Source organism: Phragmites australis, chromosome 4 (assembly GCF_958298935.1).
Source record: "Phragmites australis chromosome 4, lpPhrAust1.1, whole genome shotgun sequence".
In the NCBI taxonomy this organism is placed as follows: Eukaryota; Viridiplantae; Streptophyta; class Magnoliopsida; order Poales; family Poaceae; genus Phragmites; species Phragmites australis.
The window spans coordinates 215,442-233,708 of NC_084924.1; the positions used below are offsets into that span (position 1 = coordinate 215,442).

The window sequence follows — 18,267 nt, forward strand, 5'->3', positions numbered from 1 at the left end:
CTCATTTACTTTCGCGATTCCTCTCGAAGGAAAGCTGTTGGAGATAAGAGAAAAAAAAGAGAATAAAAATAGGGAAGAAAATCGGAAAGAAAATAAAATAAGAGAAATTTAGTTGAAGATAGTCTTAGTGAGCGCCCGTGGACATCTGCGGGCGAAAAACTGCACCATACCCGATCCGAATACTTCTCTAGTGGTCAACCCGCGATCCCAAATTGTACACCCACCCTCGCCCGGAGCTGCTCCGACCCGTCGCCAGCCTTAGCCATCGGGTTCGATGCCGGGTGGCGTCAGGCTCGAGTAGAGTAGAGTAGAGTATAGAGAGAGGGAGGGAAGGCGGGGGCAGCACAGCGCAGCGCCAGCGCGGGCTGGACTTTGCGAAGACTAACCACCGGTGGTCGTCTTCATCCTCTGTCCCTCCCTCCCTTCCTCGATCCAATTCAGATTCAGCCCTCTCCCTCTCTCTTCTTCATCCGTTCACTCATACTTGAGAGAAAGAAAGAAAAAAAAAATTAGTCGGATCGATCTGCTGCTGCTAAGAGGAAGACCAAGACCAAGTGCTTAATTATTAATTGAGAGAGAGAGAGAGAGAGAGAGAGAGAGAGAGAGAGATGAGACGGGGAAGCAGCGGTCAGGCTGCGGATTCCTTCTACCAGGTCCGCCCAGACTGCAGCCACAACGTCCCCAACACCAAGTTCAAGATCAAGGTGAGGCCCCTTCGTTTACGGATAGTTGAAGATCCGAGTCGGATCTAGTGATCTCGGTTCCTTGGTTTCAGGCCGGGAAAACATTGAGCGTGCGGAAATGGCATGCTGCGTTTACGCGTGAAGGCTGTCTGGACATCGCTTCTGTTCTAAGCCGCATACAGAGAGGGGTACAGTGGATACATCCCCCACACCCTCATCCCAATCTACTAAATCTAATTTTTCGTCTCGTTTCTTCACCTCTCTGTTAGGGTGTGCACCCCGCGATCAGGGGAGAGGTTTGGGAGTTTTTACTTGGCTGCTTTGACCCTGGGAGCACCTTCGATGAGCGGGAGCAGATTAGGCACAGAAGAAGGTACTCTCACCTCTACAAACTATTTTTAAAGGTTTTATCTTTTTGTACCTCAACTCAATCTGTGAATGCCAATGATGACAGGTTACAATATGCTAGATGGAAGGAAGAATGCAAAGAGATGGATTCTCATGTTGGAAATGGCAAAATTATCACCGCCCCGATTATAACGGAAGACGGTTTCCCTATTAAGGATCCTTTGGTATTACTCGAGGCTACTTCAGACACGCAAGGTACTTCAACCAGCAGCAGGAATGGAATTGAGGTGGGTGACTCCACAGACCGTGTGATGGATAAACAAATCATTGACTGGAAGCTTACGTTGCATCAAATCGGTATGGTTTATGCATTGATATCTTTCCGTTCCTTTTGCTTGCCATTATGTTATATTGTGCCCTTCCTCAAGAAAATTGTTCTTCCCTTCCCCCCTCCCCCTCACCCCCTTTTTTGGCATAATAGGCCTTGATGTACTACGCACTGACCGCGCCATGATGTTTTATGAGAACAAAGAAAATCTTTCAAAGTTATGGGATATTCTAGCTGTCTATGCATGGATCGACAAAGAAGTCGGTTATTGTCAAGGTGGGCACCTTGTACTTGCACAGTAGCCTCGTTTGTTGCATGGAAGGAATCTTACGTATGTTTTTCCTTTTCACATCTCAAATAGGAATGAGTGATTTATGCTCACCCATGATAGTGCTACTCAATGATGAAGCAGACGCATTTTGGTGCTTTGAGAGGTTGATGCGTAGACTGGTATACACTGCTTCTCCACCAGTCTTTCGTGTGACATGTTTCTTGTCATTTTCTTTAATCGCCTTCTATTTTAAACTTTGAAGAGAGGGAATTTCAGATGCACACAGCAGTCCGTTGGGGTAGAAAACCAGCTTCAGCACCTTGCTTCTATCATTCAGGTGCTCGACCCAAATTTACATGACCACCTAGGTACGTAATGGAGACTCATAGAGCTGTCAAACAGTCATCCTGTACCACCATTTTCTTGCTTTACACTCTGCAATTCATTCTTGTTGACTCCTGAACACAGAAACACTTGGCGGAGGTGACTATCTCTTTGCATTTCGCATGTTCATGGTATTGTTTCGGCGCGAATTATCATTTGGGGACTCCTTGTACCTTTGGGAGGTAAATGATACATCTTGACATGTGGTGCTAAATCTAAAACATTCAATCAATTCATCCAAATGAGGTATGGTATTTGAACCAAGACCGTTGGACTTTATGCTACGTCCACCCTTGGATTTTTAAAGGAATGGAAACCCTTTTCTTGACATAGTCTTTTACTCTGTTATATACTTCCATTTCTAACAGCTGGTGGCGCTAACCAGTCATCCCTCAATCTTCTCTCGAAATTATCTTAGAATTTCTAACAGCATGCAATATATAAGAATGTGAACACTAGATACCCGGTACAACCGGCAATCGAACAGTTCATGTAACCCTGTATGGTGTAACCAGGGTTTGGAAAGCTGTCTAGATGGTTTCCACCAGTAAACGATCTGAATTCAAGCTATCTGGGTTTGGGTTAGGGGTTAGGGACTCTAGTATACAGGATGGCACTAAAAACATTATTTGAATAAGTTGGTAGTGTACACAGATTCGAGCTGAGTTTGTATTATTTTGCACGTCAGCGTACAAATAAAAGGGAGCCAAAACATTGAAATTCAGAAAGAACTGAGCAGCTCATTGTACTTGCCAGCTCTTATGTTTCAACAAGGCTCAACAGATGTGTGGTGGTTTACCATTGGTAACTGTTCAGGGACAAGTCAGCCAAGCATATTTATTTAGTACACAGCTTGTGAATAAAATGGTTGATGACTGATGATCATTTTTTTTTTCGAATCCTATCTGCAGATGATGTGGGCTCTGGAATATGATCCTGACATCTTCTCCACTTATGAAAAAACTCAGTCTGCAACCCACAAAATCGAAGGATTTAAACCAAAAGTAAAATCAATACGCCAGTTTGGCAAGTACGAGAGAGAGAATATGAAGAATGGGGCAAATGATGTTGATGGACCTGTCCCTATTTCGGTTTTCTTGGTTGCTAGTGTTCTGAAAGAGAACAGTCCAAAGCTTCTGCTAGAAGCTCGAGGGATTGATGACGTTATTAGGGTAAGCTGGATCAAGCTATTCCTTTCCTTGAAAACTCTCTCTCTCTCTCTCTCTCTCTCTCTCTCTCTCTCTCTCTCTTGTTTAAAAAAAGAAATGCATAAGGCTGTATGAAAGGAGGGAAAGTAGATTTACAGTCCACAGGATGACGTAAGTAAACAGTAATATGAGAAGGAAAAACGGAACACCGTGAACCTCATGAAGGTGTTGCAATGGGATTTGTTTCGTGCGTGACCATGGCTCACATCCTAAGTTTTCTTTGTGGGTTTTAGCTTCTTGACTCTTGCTTTCTTTTTTCTCTTAAATCAGATATTGAACAATGTTAACGGGAACTTGGATGCGAAAAAGGCTTGCGCTGTTGCACTGAAGCTTCACAGGAAATACCTTAAAAAGGTAATTAGCTATTTCCTTTTCCTTTCACTGCTGGCTACCTGGATAAATTCTGTAGCGTACTGTTGGCCATTTTCTTCTTTTGCTAGAGCGTTCAAGTGTAAGAATGACTGTAAGCAGCAAATATGTGCTACTAGATATACAGTACCATTTTAGGTATGACCTATCCAGAAGGCCAATATTTGTTCTCTTTGCAGTTGCAGGGAAAGAAAACCTAACATCATATGGTGAGATGAGATACCAAGATGTATAGGGGACTTTGCAGTTTGCACGGCGTTGTTAAAGACATGTCTAATATATTTGCAATATTTGGCTCGCGATGTGACCTCTGGAGATTGCTGACTGGTGGTCTTTTGATACCAGTGGAGATTTCAGAGTAGGGGCCTGAATTGTTGTAATGTAAATTTTAACCCCATGTGTTCCTTCCATATATGGATTGTAGGTACAAACAGAATAAGGCAGTGTGGTGGTGCGCCTTGTTATTGTTCACTATGCTATTTATTTCAACAATACAAGTTGAAGCGAAGAGAAACGCAACCTGTATGTACCTCTGAACATAGGAAGATTGAATATTTCTGTTCATTCTTATTCTCTAGCCAGAGTTTGAATATTTATGTGCAATGTCTGGAATAACAGAAAGCAATAGAGGTGGTTTGTTTAGTCGGCAGGGCAAGGTAAGGCAGGCATGCGTGCTCTCGGGGGGCAAATCGAATCGAAGACTGCTGCCCTGCCTACCTCTGATTCCTAGCTTGTATTCGCAATGCTGCTTATGCTTGGATTGGATTGGATGGATCCTTCCTTGTTTCTTCCTTCCTTCACTTCTGCTTTCTTCAATCCTTTCAGTTAATTTCTCTGATGCATAAAGCCACAAGAAGCAGCGTTGCCAGTTAATTAATTAGCTGACTAGTTTGTTAGTTACTATACTATTTAGTTAGCTGCACCTGCTGCTGCCCCGCCGATGGCAGCCGCGCCCGCCGCACCCTGGAGAGCTGGGCCACCGTATTCGCCAACACCCTCTGCTCCCTCCTCGGCCTTCTCCTCGCTGCCGTCATCCTTTGGCTTGGCGGGTGCTCGCACTGCTGAAAGGATCGAATAGACTAAAAGAAGGTGAATTGAACTTTAATTAAAATTATCTATATCGAACTATAAATAAGTAAACAACTTTAATCTAGATAAATAATAATGTAATTACATGATCAAGCTAGATGAAAGTAAGTGAACAAGCAAGCTATAATACAAAGTAAATTGCGGAATTGAAAACTTTCAAGAATATAAATGCTCAAAGTAAATAAGAGAAAGTAAAGAGATGGACAAGAAGACACCGAATTTTTTTTCTGAGGTATCGAGGAGTTAGCACTCACATCTAGTCTTCATTGGAGCATCGATTAAGGATATCGCTCTCCCTTGAGCTACCAAGACTCAAGTACTCCCTTATAATTGTCACTTCTCTATCTCCGAATTGGCGAGTATCAAACCAAACACAAAGTTTCTCTTGAGGCTCCCACAAGATCTTTAAGAGCTCACCAAGACACTTCCAATCACCAAGACCGGCTAGGTGTTACCAACTACCAAGAGTAATAATTCAATAACTTCACTTGATCAAAATCAAGCCTAGACTATAGCTACATGCACACTTGCTACTCTCTATGCACTAATGATGTCCTTAATCTTCAATTAAGAATTTTGCAAATCACTTTAGTCTACTCTCTTGCTTCTTGATGACACACAATGTATAAGCTCTTCTGGGATGGCAAGAGATATAAGTAAGACGAAATGAGAGGGTATTTATAGGCTAGAGGTCCAAATCTAACCGTTGCCTAACCACCCATATTTTTTTTAACATCAGATGATCCAGTGTGCACTTGCTCACACACACCGGACCATCCAGTGTGTACATTTTCCAGACACTAGCCATAGCCAGCTGTCACTAGCCGTTACTGCTGAAAATGCTTTGGTGAATTCTCCTGTCCATACACCGGACCATCCGGTGTGTACAAATTACTTTGCACTGAGCCAAGAGAAAGTACGGAAAATGCTCCGCTGAATATGACTTAGATATCACCAGACCATCCAGTGAGTTCAAAACCTTTCCTCTGAAGATTTGCACAAGTTCTATAAAATGCTTCGGTGTGCACAACACTCAAATACCGGACCATATGGTGTATAGAATTGAAAAACCTCTTCTGAGTTAAAATACTCCGGTACGTACACTTCACTGAGCACCGGACTATCTGGTGAGTGTAATTTTTTCTGAACTCATCCAATTCAAACTTTCTTGAGTTCTATCTTCTCGACAACACATTCATGGGCTTCTCCGGGCTACCTGGTGCTAGAATTTCACAAGTGTGCACCCAACCAAATCTAAACTCAACTAAGTCAAGCTACTACTCTTAATCCATCTTTATAGTATGGTCAAAAAACTAGAAAATAGAACCTATACTACTCCAAGTATTCTTCATCTCCTTATGACAATTAGAACTAGAAGATCCTTACTCTTCATGCTCTTATCCTTTGATCATCCATAGAATCAAATTAGGGACCAAGATTACGCCGCTTGGAGGAGGCTAAAGCAATATGGGACACATTCCAAGTCTCAATGAAGGTACCATGAGTGTGAGAGAATCAAAGATAGAATTGCTTGAAGGCAAGTTGGATTTGTGATGGAGGATGATGAAACCCCCCTAAGTCATGTGTGACCAGATGATGGTGCTATTGAACAAGGTGGTGAGAAGATTGCTTAGAGCCTTTGCACCAAGAAATCCTACCTTGGCCACACTCATCCGAGAGAAAACGGATTACAAGAGGCTCACACCAAGTGATGTGCTCGAGAGAATTCTTGCTCATGAGCTCATGGAGGAGTAAGCAAATGAAGTCAAGAATCTTGTCAAACAAAGCTCCACCTCCAAGAACAAAGAAGTTGTATTCAAGGCAAGCAAGTGGAAGAATCAAGCTCAAGTGAGGATGAGAGCTCGGATGATAAAGAAATAGCCTTTTTTGTAAGAAAGTTCAAGAAATTCATGAAGAAGGGTGGCTATAGAAAGTACAAGAGGGATATACCCGAGAGAAGAACATCAAAGAGAGCTTGCTATGAGTGTGGCAAAGTCGTCCACTTCATCGCCGAGTGTCCGAACAAGAAGAAGAGCAAGGACAAGAATGAGAAGAGGAACAAGCTCTTCAAGAAGGACAAGTACAAGACCCACAAGAAGAAGTATTCGGGTCAAACTCACATTGGCCAAGAGTGGGACTCCAACTCCGACTCTAACTCCGACTCCGATGATGAAGGGGTCGCCACCATTGTTATTCGCTCCTCTACACCAACAAAGTCACTCTTTGGTGACATGAGCGACGATGACTCCCCCAAATGTATCATAGCAAAAGGGCGGAAGGTAAAATCACAACCCAAACTCCTAAATAGTGATAGTGAAAATGGTTGTGAAAGCATGCTTAAATGTTTGAGTAAAAATGCTATGACTAAGATGAAAGAGCTTATGGATACAATAGAGAGTCAAGAGGAGATCCTCGAGAAGCAAGAGTACTTGCTCATCCTTGAAAAGGAGAGAAATCTTGAACTCAAGGAGCTTCTTGCTAAAAAAGGAAAAATTGAGAAATTATCCAAAGATCTTGATTTGACCAATATCTCAATTGCTAGTCTTGAGAATAGCAATTCTATACTTTAAGAGGAATTCTCATGTTTAGATAAAATTCATAAAACTCTTGAAGTGCAAATTGACACCCTCAAGAATAGCATTCCTACTTCTAATGATGCAACCTTACTTTCTAATACTTCCACTAGTAATGGTTGCTCTCAGTATTACAATATTGATATAAATACTTGTGCTACTAATGTTTAATCTTTGCACGCATTACAAAAGAAAAATGAGAGGCTAAATACCTTGGTTAAGTATGGATGCATCAAAACCTACAAATCCAAAGATGCACTATATAAGACCATTGAGAAAGAGAGGGCTTGGATTTGACATGCATACAAGCAAGCCTAATGAATGTGTGGTGATCAATGGCGTGGAGTGCCTCAAATTTGTTAAGGGAGGAAATCAAGATGATCATACCACACAAGTCAATAAATCCAAAAGCCATGCACCTCAATAAACTTTTTATGCTTCTTATGTGCTTAAGAAAAACCACCATGTTAAAGTGGTTGCACTATATGTTGGTGCCCACAAAAGATAGAGTTGTGAAAAGGAATGTGTGGGTACCAAAAATACTTGTGACTAACGTTAAATGACCTAAACAAATTTGGGTACCTAAAACAAAAACAAAAACTTGTTTTGTAGGCCTATTCCTTTGAAGGATCAAGTTGGGTGATCGATAGCGATTGCACAAATCATATGACCAGAGAGAAGAGCATGTTCTCATCATTTGAAGAAAATAGAGGATCACATGAGAACATTGTGTTTAGTGATGATGGAAAAGGAGAGGTAATTGGTTTAGGTAAAATTGCTATTTCCAATTATAATTATATCTTAAATATCTTGTTAGTTAAATCTCTTAGCTACAATTGTTGTCCGAGTCACAACTTTGTGAGATAGGCTATAATTATCTTTTTACTCATGAGGGTGTGACCGTCTCAAGAAGGGAGGATTCCTCAATAGCTTTCACCAGTCGGTTGAAGGGTAAACTTTATCTTATTGATTTTTCAACGGATGAAGTGAGTCCTAAAACTTGCTTAATTGCTAAATCTAGCATGGGTTGGCTATGACATCGCCGACTAACCCATGTTGGCATGAGGAATTTTTCCAAACTTCTAAATGGGAGCACGTCCTAGGACTAACAAATGTTTATTTTGAGAAAGATAGAATATTTAGTGCATGTCAAGCGGTAAAGCAAGTTGGAGCTCCTTACTCTGCCAAGAATGTGATGACGACCACAAGGCCATTGGAACTTCTTCACATGGATTTATTCAGACCAATCACCTACATAAGTATTGGCGGTAACAAATATTTGGTTATTGTTGATGATTATTCTCGTTTTACTTGGGTATTCTTTTTTGCATGATAAGAATAAAACGCAAGCCACATTCAAGAAATTTGTGAGAAGAGCTCAAAATGAGTTTGATGTGAAGATAAAAAGGGTGAGAAGCGACAACGGAAACGAGTTCAAGAATACACAAGTTAAAGAGTTTCTTAAGAAAGAAGGGATCAAACACGAATTCTCAGCACCCTACTCCCCTCAACAAAATGGGGTTGTCGAGAGGAAGAATAGGGCCCTCAAAGAGTTAGCAAGGACAGTGCTTGATGAGTATAAGATCTCCGATCAATTTTGGGCGGAGGACATCAACACCGTATACCATACCATCTATTATTTATATCTCCACAAGATCTTGAAGAAAACCGCCTACGAGCTTCTGACCGGTAACAAGCCAAATGTATCATACTTTAAAGTTTTTGGTAGTAAATGCTTTATTCTAAATAAGAAAGCCAAAAGTTCTAAGGTTGATGAAGGTTTTATGCTTGGTTACGGATCAAATGCCTACGCCTATCGTTTTTCCTGGAAACCACTGGTTGTGTTGAAATCGCGCGTGACGTAACATTTGATGAATCTAACGGCTCTCAAGTAGAGCAAGTTGATCTAAATATTGTAGGTAACGAAGAACCTCCTTGTGAACCTACCAAGAAGCTAGCCATTGGTGAAGTAAGACCCAAGAAGCTCAAGGTAAAAACGAGGCCGAAGAAACTTGTGAAAATTCTTCAGCTGTGGCAAAGTGCGAAGACTCCGCAGAAATGTACGGAGACTCCGCAGAAATGTGCGGAGAATCCACACATTGCCAGAAAAGGAGAATGAGCTATGTACGTGTACAATATCAAGCGCAAACTCAAGTGAAGATCAAGTAATTGAAGAAAGTGATACTAAGGACAAAATCATGGCAACAATGATCGACTTATCCGTGATGATGAAGTTGAAGGACCAATTCAAGCTCATTCCCAAGTACCACATCCAAGAGTCCATCAAAGCATTCAAAGAGATCACCCGGTCGACAACATCCTTGGTGATATACAAAAGGGGGTAACTACTTGTTCAAGAATTATAAATTTTTGTGAATACCATTTGTTTCTTCTTCGGAACCTTTGAAGGTGGAAGACGCACTTGGTGATCCGGATTGGGTAATGGCCGTGCAAAAAGAATTGAATAACTTCAAGAGGAATGAAGTCTGGTCCTTTGTGGAAAGACCAAATCAAAATATGATTGGCACAAAATGGGTCTTCTGTAGCAAACAAGATGAGAATGGGATCGTGACAAGAAACAAGGCAAGGTCGGTTGCTCAAGGCTTTATGTAAATAGAAGGTTTGGATTTTGGTGAGACTTATGCTCCCGTAGCTAAGCTTGATTCAATTCGTATATTACTTATATGCTACTCACCATGATTTTAAGCTATACCAAATGGACGTGAAGAGTGCTTTTCTCAATGGGCCAATCACTGAATTGGTGTATGTGGAGCAACCACATGGATTTGAAGATCCTAACCATCCTTATCATGTATATAAGCTCCATAATGCGCTCTATAGGCTTAAACAAACACCTAGAGTATGGTATGAATGCCTTATGGATTTTTTTTTTGTTAAAAAGGGTTTTGAAATAGGAAAATACGATACTACCCTCTTTACAAAGAAGGTTGATAATGATTTATTTGTTTGCTAAATATATGTCAATGATATTATATTTGGTTCTACTAATCAACTGTTTTGTGAAGAATTTAGTAGGATCATGACCAAAAGGTTCAAGATGTCTATGATGCGTGAATTGAAGTTTTTCCTAGGATTCCAAATCAAACAACTTAAGGAATAGACTTTCATATGTCAAACCAAATATATCAAGGATATACTTAAAAAGTTTGACATGGAGAATGCCAAGCCCATCAGGACCCTATGCAAGCAAATACGCATCTCGATCTAAATGAAGAAGGCAAGGCCGTAGATCAAAAGGTATATTGCTCCATGATTGATTCTTTACTTTACCTTTGTGCATCTAGGCCTGGTATTATGCTTAGTGTGTGTATGTATGCAAGAGTTCAAGCCGCTCCAAAAGAGTGTCATTTGGTGGCCGTTAAGAGAATTCTTAGATATTTGGTTCATACACCTTACCTTGGCTTGTGGTATCCTAAAGGTTCATCCTTTAACCTTATCGGCTATTCGGATTCCGATTATACCGGTTGCAAAGTGGATAGGAAGAGCACCTCGGGAACTTACCAATTCTTGGGTAGGTCCTTGGTGTCTTAGTCCTCAAAGAAACAAAATTCCATAGCCCTATCCACCGCTGAAGCTGAGTATATTACCGTGGGAGCTTGTTGTGCTCAACTTCTTTAGACAAGGCAAACCTTGAGAGACTATGGCTATAACATGACCAAAGTTCCACTTTTGTGTGATAATGAGAGTGCCGTTAAAATAGCCAACAATCCTGTGCAACACTCAATAACCAAACATATAGACATACAACACTACTTCTTGAGAGACCACTCAACCAAAGAGGATATCGATATTCGCCATGTGAGAACCGAAAGTAACTAGACAATATCTTCACTAAGCCACTAGATGAGCAAAGATTTTGCGAGTTGAAAAGTGAGCTAAATATCCTAGATTCTCGCAACGTGGCTTGAATTGTTGCATAAAATCGATTGTTGTAGATTTCTGGATTTTAGATAGGAATTTTCAAAAGATAGGCTTAGAGTTGTGTGTTTAAAAAAAATGAATCTTTGATCATTGATCATATCATGTCACTTGTGGTTATAGTTTTAATTGGTTGATTGCTAGCTAATTACAAGTGATATGATCTCTCATGTCCATCAATACACATCTCTTTCTTTTTTTCTCCTCCTTATCTATCTTTTCTCTGCTGCTGGTCAAAATGCGGATAATCCGCATATTTCTACGGATTGTCCGCATATTCTTCATATACTCCACAGTTTGAAAGTTTTCACCCTTTTAACCCACCCTTCGGGTCAAATCTCCTCTCTCCCAGTAGTAAGTAGTAATTCCTTTTCATTGGCGCCTGTCTCTCTCTCTCATGCCCTCCTCTCCTCAACTCAAGTTCCTCCACTCAAATCCAAAATTTGGGTGTTTTGGGGGGCAAATCTTCTAAGGCTCTGCATCTTCATCAAGAACATAAACCCAAGTGTGGATTCTCCGTGAAGTTCCTCAAGATCGACCTCAAGTTCATCTCCTCTCTCTCTTTTAAGGTACAAATCGAGTTTTTGCCCGATCTCCAAAATTAGATGCCCTCGAGTGATATTCCTTTGGTAGATATCTTCCTTAGGTGTCTTTGATCTCATACCTCTAGTGGCATTTGTATCCCATGGCAAAATCCTTCGAAATTGCAATTTAGGGTTTGATCTGCAAATAACGAATAATCCGCACATTTGCGGATTGTCTGCAAATTTCTGCGGATACTCCACAGTCTGCAGAATTAATTCTAAGTCATGATTTCGTTCTTCAATCTTGTTCCAACTTCTTTCATAGCTTATGTGCCCCCGTTATCTTTCAACTGTGATGATGCATCCTGATCCAAGGGATTTGGAGAAGGAAGCCCACACCAAACGCCGCCTTGACCCTCAGGCTCAAGGGGGAGGAGATGACGCTGGTGGTTCTCACACAACTAGAGGTGGTCGTGTCAAGATCGTTGTAAAGAAGCAAGTGGCCAGACGAGGTGCGAGGAGCAGCACTCAAGGCATTCGCATTGATGAGCCAAGTGGTGGTGGTGATGCCGCCGCCGCTGCTGCAGCCGTCCAGAGAGCCAGGGTTTTAAGATCCAAGCCGAGAGGGATGAAGAATGTTTGGGCAAGAAGATAGATCCGAGGACGTGCCCTCACACTCCTTCTCACATTGAGCTCATCTCTGGAAGGGATCAAGTGCAATACGATGAGTTTTCGAAGATGCAAGCTCCTCAAGTTAATCTTCCCTATGATCCTCGACAACCAAAGAGCTACAAGAATCAAAGTCTGGTGGTCAAGCAAGAGAGAAAGAATAATCCCTTCATTTGGCCTAAAGATGAGTCTTTGGATGGAAGGCTTTGGAATCAGTTTCATTTTGACTTTTATCTCACAGTCATCTATCAAAGCAAAATTAAGCCAATCATGCCTATGCAATACATTGATTGGAAATATTTGGAAGAAGCCGAGGATCCCATCTTTGATGAAGTAATATATGCTTGCACTGATAAAGGTTTGAAGGAAGTCATGGGGTTCAAGTATGATTGGAATGAAGAAATTATCGCTCAATTCCATGCTTCTTTCTTCCTCCACACCCAGAAGAATGAAATTCATTGGACAACACTTGGCATCCACTATTGAATTGATTACATGACATTCTCTTGCCTTCTTGTTCTTGGAACAAAGGATGATGAGCATGGTTCCATTCATGTGAAGGAAAAGATCAAGGAATATGACATGGGTGAGTTGTATGAGGATCCAAGGATGGCCGATGGCACCACTCATGGTTTGAAGCCGTTCTATCACTCTCTCAATCTTTTGTTCCGCCAGACCATTTATCCTAAGAAGGGAGATGTAACTAAAATTCATGGCATATCAAGGAACATTCTCCTCATGATGGGTACCGGTGGAAGACCTTTCAGTGTTGGTGACTTCATATGGGTTGAGCTATGTAACGCTATGAAGGATGCAAGGAAGAGTCTCCCATATGCTCCATATATCATGTACATTATCGAGAAGGTCACCAAGATCACCTTCCCAAAGGATTGTATTCACGAGCCCTACTATATAATGAAGAAGAAGGCATCTCGTGATACAAGTTCATCCCGTGCAGCCCCACCTCCGTCTCGTGCATCATCTTCACAATCTCATGGTGGCTCTCGTGGACGTGGCAAGTACATCAAGAGTGTGCTTCGCTCTATCTTCAACATGTGCAAGTACAATGTCACGGAAGTGAATGAAATGAGAAGAGAAGTCAAGGAAATAAAGGCACATTTAGCACTTCCTACCTCCCCTCCTCATGCACTGCCCGATTTCGGTGATCCATTTGCCGAGTGGGAGGCAGCGAAAGAAGAAGAAGAGTCTCCTCCGGCTCCCCGCTCTCGCCGTGCTCGCTCTACTCGTGGTGAAATAGAAGAAGAAAGTGAAGAAGAGGCCGTGTACGAAGAAGAAGGTGATGAGGACGAGGAAGAAGATGATGACGAATAGATGCTGTTCTTCAAAGTCTTTCTTTTTCTTCCTTTTTAGCACTTTGATGCCTAAGGGGGAGTGAAAAGCTTATCTGTCTATCTATTCGTGTAATCATTTCGTTTTGTACTAACTCTATCTATCGTGTCGTGGTGGACATGAGAACTTGTGTGTTCGTAGTGTGCTAGAACTGCTACTCTATGTTGGAACTAAGCTCTATCATGTTAGTATTTAAAAAAAAATATTTGTGCTGAGATATGTTTCTTGAGTATAATCTATCAAAGTGTGGATAGTCTGTATAAATCTACGGATTGTCCGCATATTTGTGGATACTTCTCATAATTATGCGGAGAGTTCGCACATTGACAGATTTTTTTTCAGAATCTCAAATTATTGATGTGAATGACATGTCATGCACATCACGTCTATTCATGATCGTACACACATATTGTTGTTGCACCCCCACGGATTCTATGATACAGGGGGAGTCTCTACACTATCCTAAAAATTGTGCAATTGGCATTTTAGGCCAAAATTTTGGAAGTTCATTCAAATGCACAATTTTAGGGGGAGCTCTCTATATCATAAGTATTCAAGCTATTTAATCCTATACATGTTTTGTAAGATTTAATTGGATTGTCATCAATCACCAAAAAGAGAGAGATTAAACGTGAGGCCCCTAAGTGGGTTTTAGTGATAATGACAAAATAATTAAAGAACTAATGAGCATTATGAAGTATGGACAGGTGTAATTTCATTAAGCGAGAATTTGACGCATGGTGACCCCCCCCCCCACCCCCAAAAGGGAAAAAGGAAAGCGGCACATGGATCTTATAGTTTTTAAATTCTTTCATCTTTTGGATTTGAGTTTAGGATGCCGCACTATAAAGAGGGATATGAAATTTACTTGTTTACGTAGAAACAATACTCAAAAGATCTAACAAACCTATGAGAGACATATAACACAAGACTTTCACCTCTGTGAACCCTAATCCTTTTAAACTAAGGAAATGCAGAGTATTCGCATATTTGTGCGGATAGTCCGCACTTTGGTAGTTTTGGGTTAACCTGCGAAAGGTTCGTACTTTTGCAGAGTATCCACATATTTGTGCGGATAGTCTGCACTTTGGCTCATTCAAAGCTCCCCTCTTCTCTCCCCTTTGTGATTCTTAGAGAAATCTTTGGTAGGATTGAGTGAGAGCAAGGAGTAGTGCTAGTGAGATACAAATCCATCATTTGAGCACTCATTTTCTTCATCAAGCCAGTAATTTCGTGTTTATTACTCTTGGTGATTCGTTCACCTAGACGGCTAGGCGTCGCCCATTGAGCTCCCAAGCTTGTGGTGAGCCCCGGGATGTTTGTATCACTCCGACGAATTAAGTAAGAAACTCTAACTCGATCTTTGTGGTCGCTTGGGTGAGAAAAGGGTTGGAAGAGATCCAACTCTTTGTGAGCTCCTCAACGGAGACGTAGGCACTTCTAGGTGGAGTGGCCAAACTCTGGTAAACAAACCCCTGTGTCTCTTTTGTCAATTTCTTGTGATTTGTTATATCATCTTGCAACATTTGATTTTTAAAATTTCAACCCAATCTATCTCTTTATAAGGTTTGAGTTGCAGGTACTTGGTCATACAGGTTGATATACATTCCCTAGTGCTTGGTAATTTGTGGAATCGAGTCACGTCATCTTTACATAGGAGTCAATTTAGTTTTTCTCCAAATAGTCCGGAGTATCCACAGATTTCTGCGGAACCTCCACACATTTGTGGAGTATCCGGACATATCTGCAGAGAGTCCGCAATTTTTCTGGCGTTTAGATTTTTCAGAATTTCAGGTTTCGCCTATTCACCCTCCTCTATGCGACATTTCAGCCTCACAGGGCCATTTTCGTCCGTCCTGGCATTTTCGTGACCTATGCATACGTTTTTTGGCATCCCAGGGCCTTGACGACGCATGGTCTGCCTCAGACTCCTAGGGCTGTTTTCGACTGTCTTGGCTATTCCGTGACCTATATCATTTGTTTTTGGGCCACCCAGTGCCCGGGCCGTATCAGCCTCCGGATGCCATTTTCAACTGTCTTAGGTGTTCTGTGACCTATAGCACACATTTTGGGCATCTTAGAGTCCATTCCACGACCTAGCCGTCTTGGCCTCCCAGGGCCATTTTTTATCGTCTTGTCCATTTCGTGACCTATAGCACAAGTTTTTTGCGTCCCAGAGCCTTGATGACGTTAGGGCCATCTCGGCCTCTAGGGGCTATTTTTGACTTTCTTCATCGGAATCTGTGACCTATATAGCATACTTTTGGGCCTCTAGATGCTTTGGCCATGCCTGGGCCATATAGGCCTTCGGGTGCCATTTTCACCCTTTTTGGTCGTTCTGTGACCTATGGCACACGTTTTTTGTTGTCCTGGAGCCCTGGTCACTCCTAGACTGTTATGGTCTCCCAGATTCTTTTTTTATTGTCTTGGCCATTCTGTGACCTACAACACACATTTTTGGACGTCCTAGGGCCTTGGCCAAATCGCCCACCAATTCCATTTTCACCTATCTTGGCCATTTTATGACATATAGTACATGTTTTTGTGCATCCTAGGACCCTGGCCCTAGCCCAGCCATCTCGGCCTCTCGTAGCCATTTTCGACTATCTTAGTTGTTCTGTGATCAGTATAGCATACCTTTTTTGGCCTCCCGGTGCCCTGGCCATGCCCGGGCCATATCGGCCTTTGGGTGTCGTTTTCACCCTTTTTGGTCGTTTTGTGACCCACACATTTTTGGGTGCCCCGGAGCCCTAGCCACGCCCCAACTGTTATGGCATCCTAGGGCCACTTTCAATCGTCTTGGTTGCTTCGTGACATATAGCACATGTTTTGGGTGTCCCGATGCCTTGACCACGCCTAGGATGTCTCGGTGTCCCAGAGCTATTTTTGACTATCTTGGCCTTTTCGTCATCTGTAGCATAAGTTTTTGTGCGTCCCAGGGCCCTCCTGGCCACGCCCTGTCCATCTTGGCCTCACATGGACATTTTCGTCCATCTTGGCCTTTTCGTGACTAGCACACTTTTTTGGACCTCCTAGGACCTTGACGACGCCTAGACCGTCTCAGCCTCTTAGGGTCGTTTTCGACTGTCTTGGCTGTTCCATGACCTATGGCATACGTTTTTAGGCCTCCTGATGCTTTGACCACGCCCAGGTTGTCTCGGTGTCCCAGAGCCATTTTTGACCATCTTGGCCTTTTCATGACATATAGCACACGTCTTGGGCGCCCCAGGGCCCTTGCCACGTCCCATCTGTCTCGGCCTCCTAAGGCCATTTTTTACCATCTTAGCCATTTCATGACCTATAAAACACATTTTTGGGCGCCCAGGGCCTTGACGATGCTCGGGCCATCTCGACCACCAGGGGTCATTTTCAACTGTCTTGGCCGTTCCGTGAACTATAGCATATGCTTTTGGGCCTCCCGGTGCCCTCACCATGCCCGGGCCATATCGGCCTCCGGTGCCGTTTTTACCCTTTATGGTCGTTTCGTGACCTATGTCACACATTTTTAGTCGTCCTGGAGCCCTGGCGATGCCTAGGCCGTTATGGTCTCCCAGGTTAATTTTTTACCATCTTGGCCATTATATGACCTATAGCATATATTTTTGGGCGTCTCGGGCCTTGGCCATGCCTAGACCAAATTGTCATCTGGGTCTATTTTCACCCGTCTTGGTCGTTCTGTGACCTATAGCACTCATTTTTGTGCATCCTAGGGCCTTGGCCTGCCCTGCCCGTCTTGGCCTCTTTAGCCATTTTTGATCATCTTGGCTGCTTCGTAACTGATACCACATGCTTTTGGGTGTCCTGGGGCCTTGACCATGCCCATGCCGTCTCGTGCTCTCATGGCCATTTTTGACCATCTTAGTCGTTCTGTGACTAGTATAGCATACCTTTTGGGCCTCCTGATGCCCTGGCCATGCATGGGCCATATCGGCCTCCGGGTGCCATTTTCACCCTTTTTGGTCGTTTTGGGGCATCCCAAAACCTTGGCCACACCCAGGTAGTAATGGCCTCTCAGGGCCATTTTCACCTGTTTTGGCCATTCCGTGTCAAAAAGAACACTTGAGAATCAATGACTTGATAAAGGAATGGTTAGAAGCTTGAACTCATCTCAACGTGGATTAGGAGTGACTTGCAAGTCACCAGTACTACGGGATAAAAATCCATTGTCTCCTCGTGTGGTATTCCTTAAAGCTCAATTTACATTTGTGCAATTATACTCTTACTATTTATATTCCTAGATTTGAATTGTTATATATATTACCCTAGGATTGTAAGATTTGTCTTACCTCAACTTAGATGCAATCACTTTAGTTTTCTTAGTAATCAATTTATTGAGATTCCACAACTAGAATGGATCGACTAGAAAATAGATTTTTAAAACCGCATATTCACCACATCCTAGATCCCACAACCGTCCAATCGACGGTCCTCCGCCTCCCGCAGTCGCGGTGTCCCTGTTGCCTTGCCGCACTTCACCACATCTGCCACCACCGCTAGGTCGGCCTGCCGTTGCGCTCTTCCCTCGAATCCCA

The 18,267-nt window shown here is 42.5% G+C and overlaps 1 protein-coding gene across 2 annotated transcripts; it reads left to right on the plus strand.

The window, feature by feature from the left end:
• Nucleotides 1-272: 272 nt before the first annotated feature.
• On the plus strand, nucleotides 273-4,168 carry LOC133914938 (rab GTPase-activating protein 22-like). 2 transcript variants are annotated; one of them, XM_062357897.1, is made up of 11 exons: nucleotides 274-704; nucleotides 776-871; nucleotides 953-1,056; nucleotides 1,138-1,388; nucleotides 1,513-1,635; nucleotides 1,721-1,809; nucleotides 1,893-1,998; nucleotides 2,099-2,196; nucleotides 2,926-3,186; nucleotides 3,493-3,576; nucleotides 3,771-4,168. In XM_062357897.1, exons 1-11 carry the CDS (start codon nucleotides 609-611, stop codon nucleotides 3,789-3,791), a joined length of 1,329 nt encoding a protein of 442 aa, XP_062213881.1. In that variant the 5' UTR covers nucleotides 274-608; the 3' UTR covers nucleotides 3,792-4,168. The 2 variants fall into 2 exon arrangements, with proteins under 2 accessions (XP_062213882.1, XP_062213881.1); XM_062357898.1 differs by lacking the exon at nucleotides 776-871 and having other exon boundaries at nucleotides 273-704.
• Nucleotides 4,169-18,267: the final 14,099 nt, after the last annotated feature.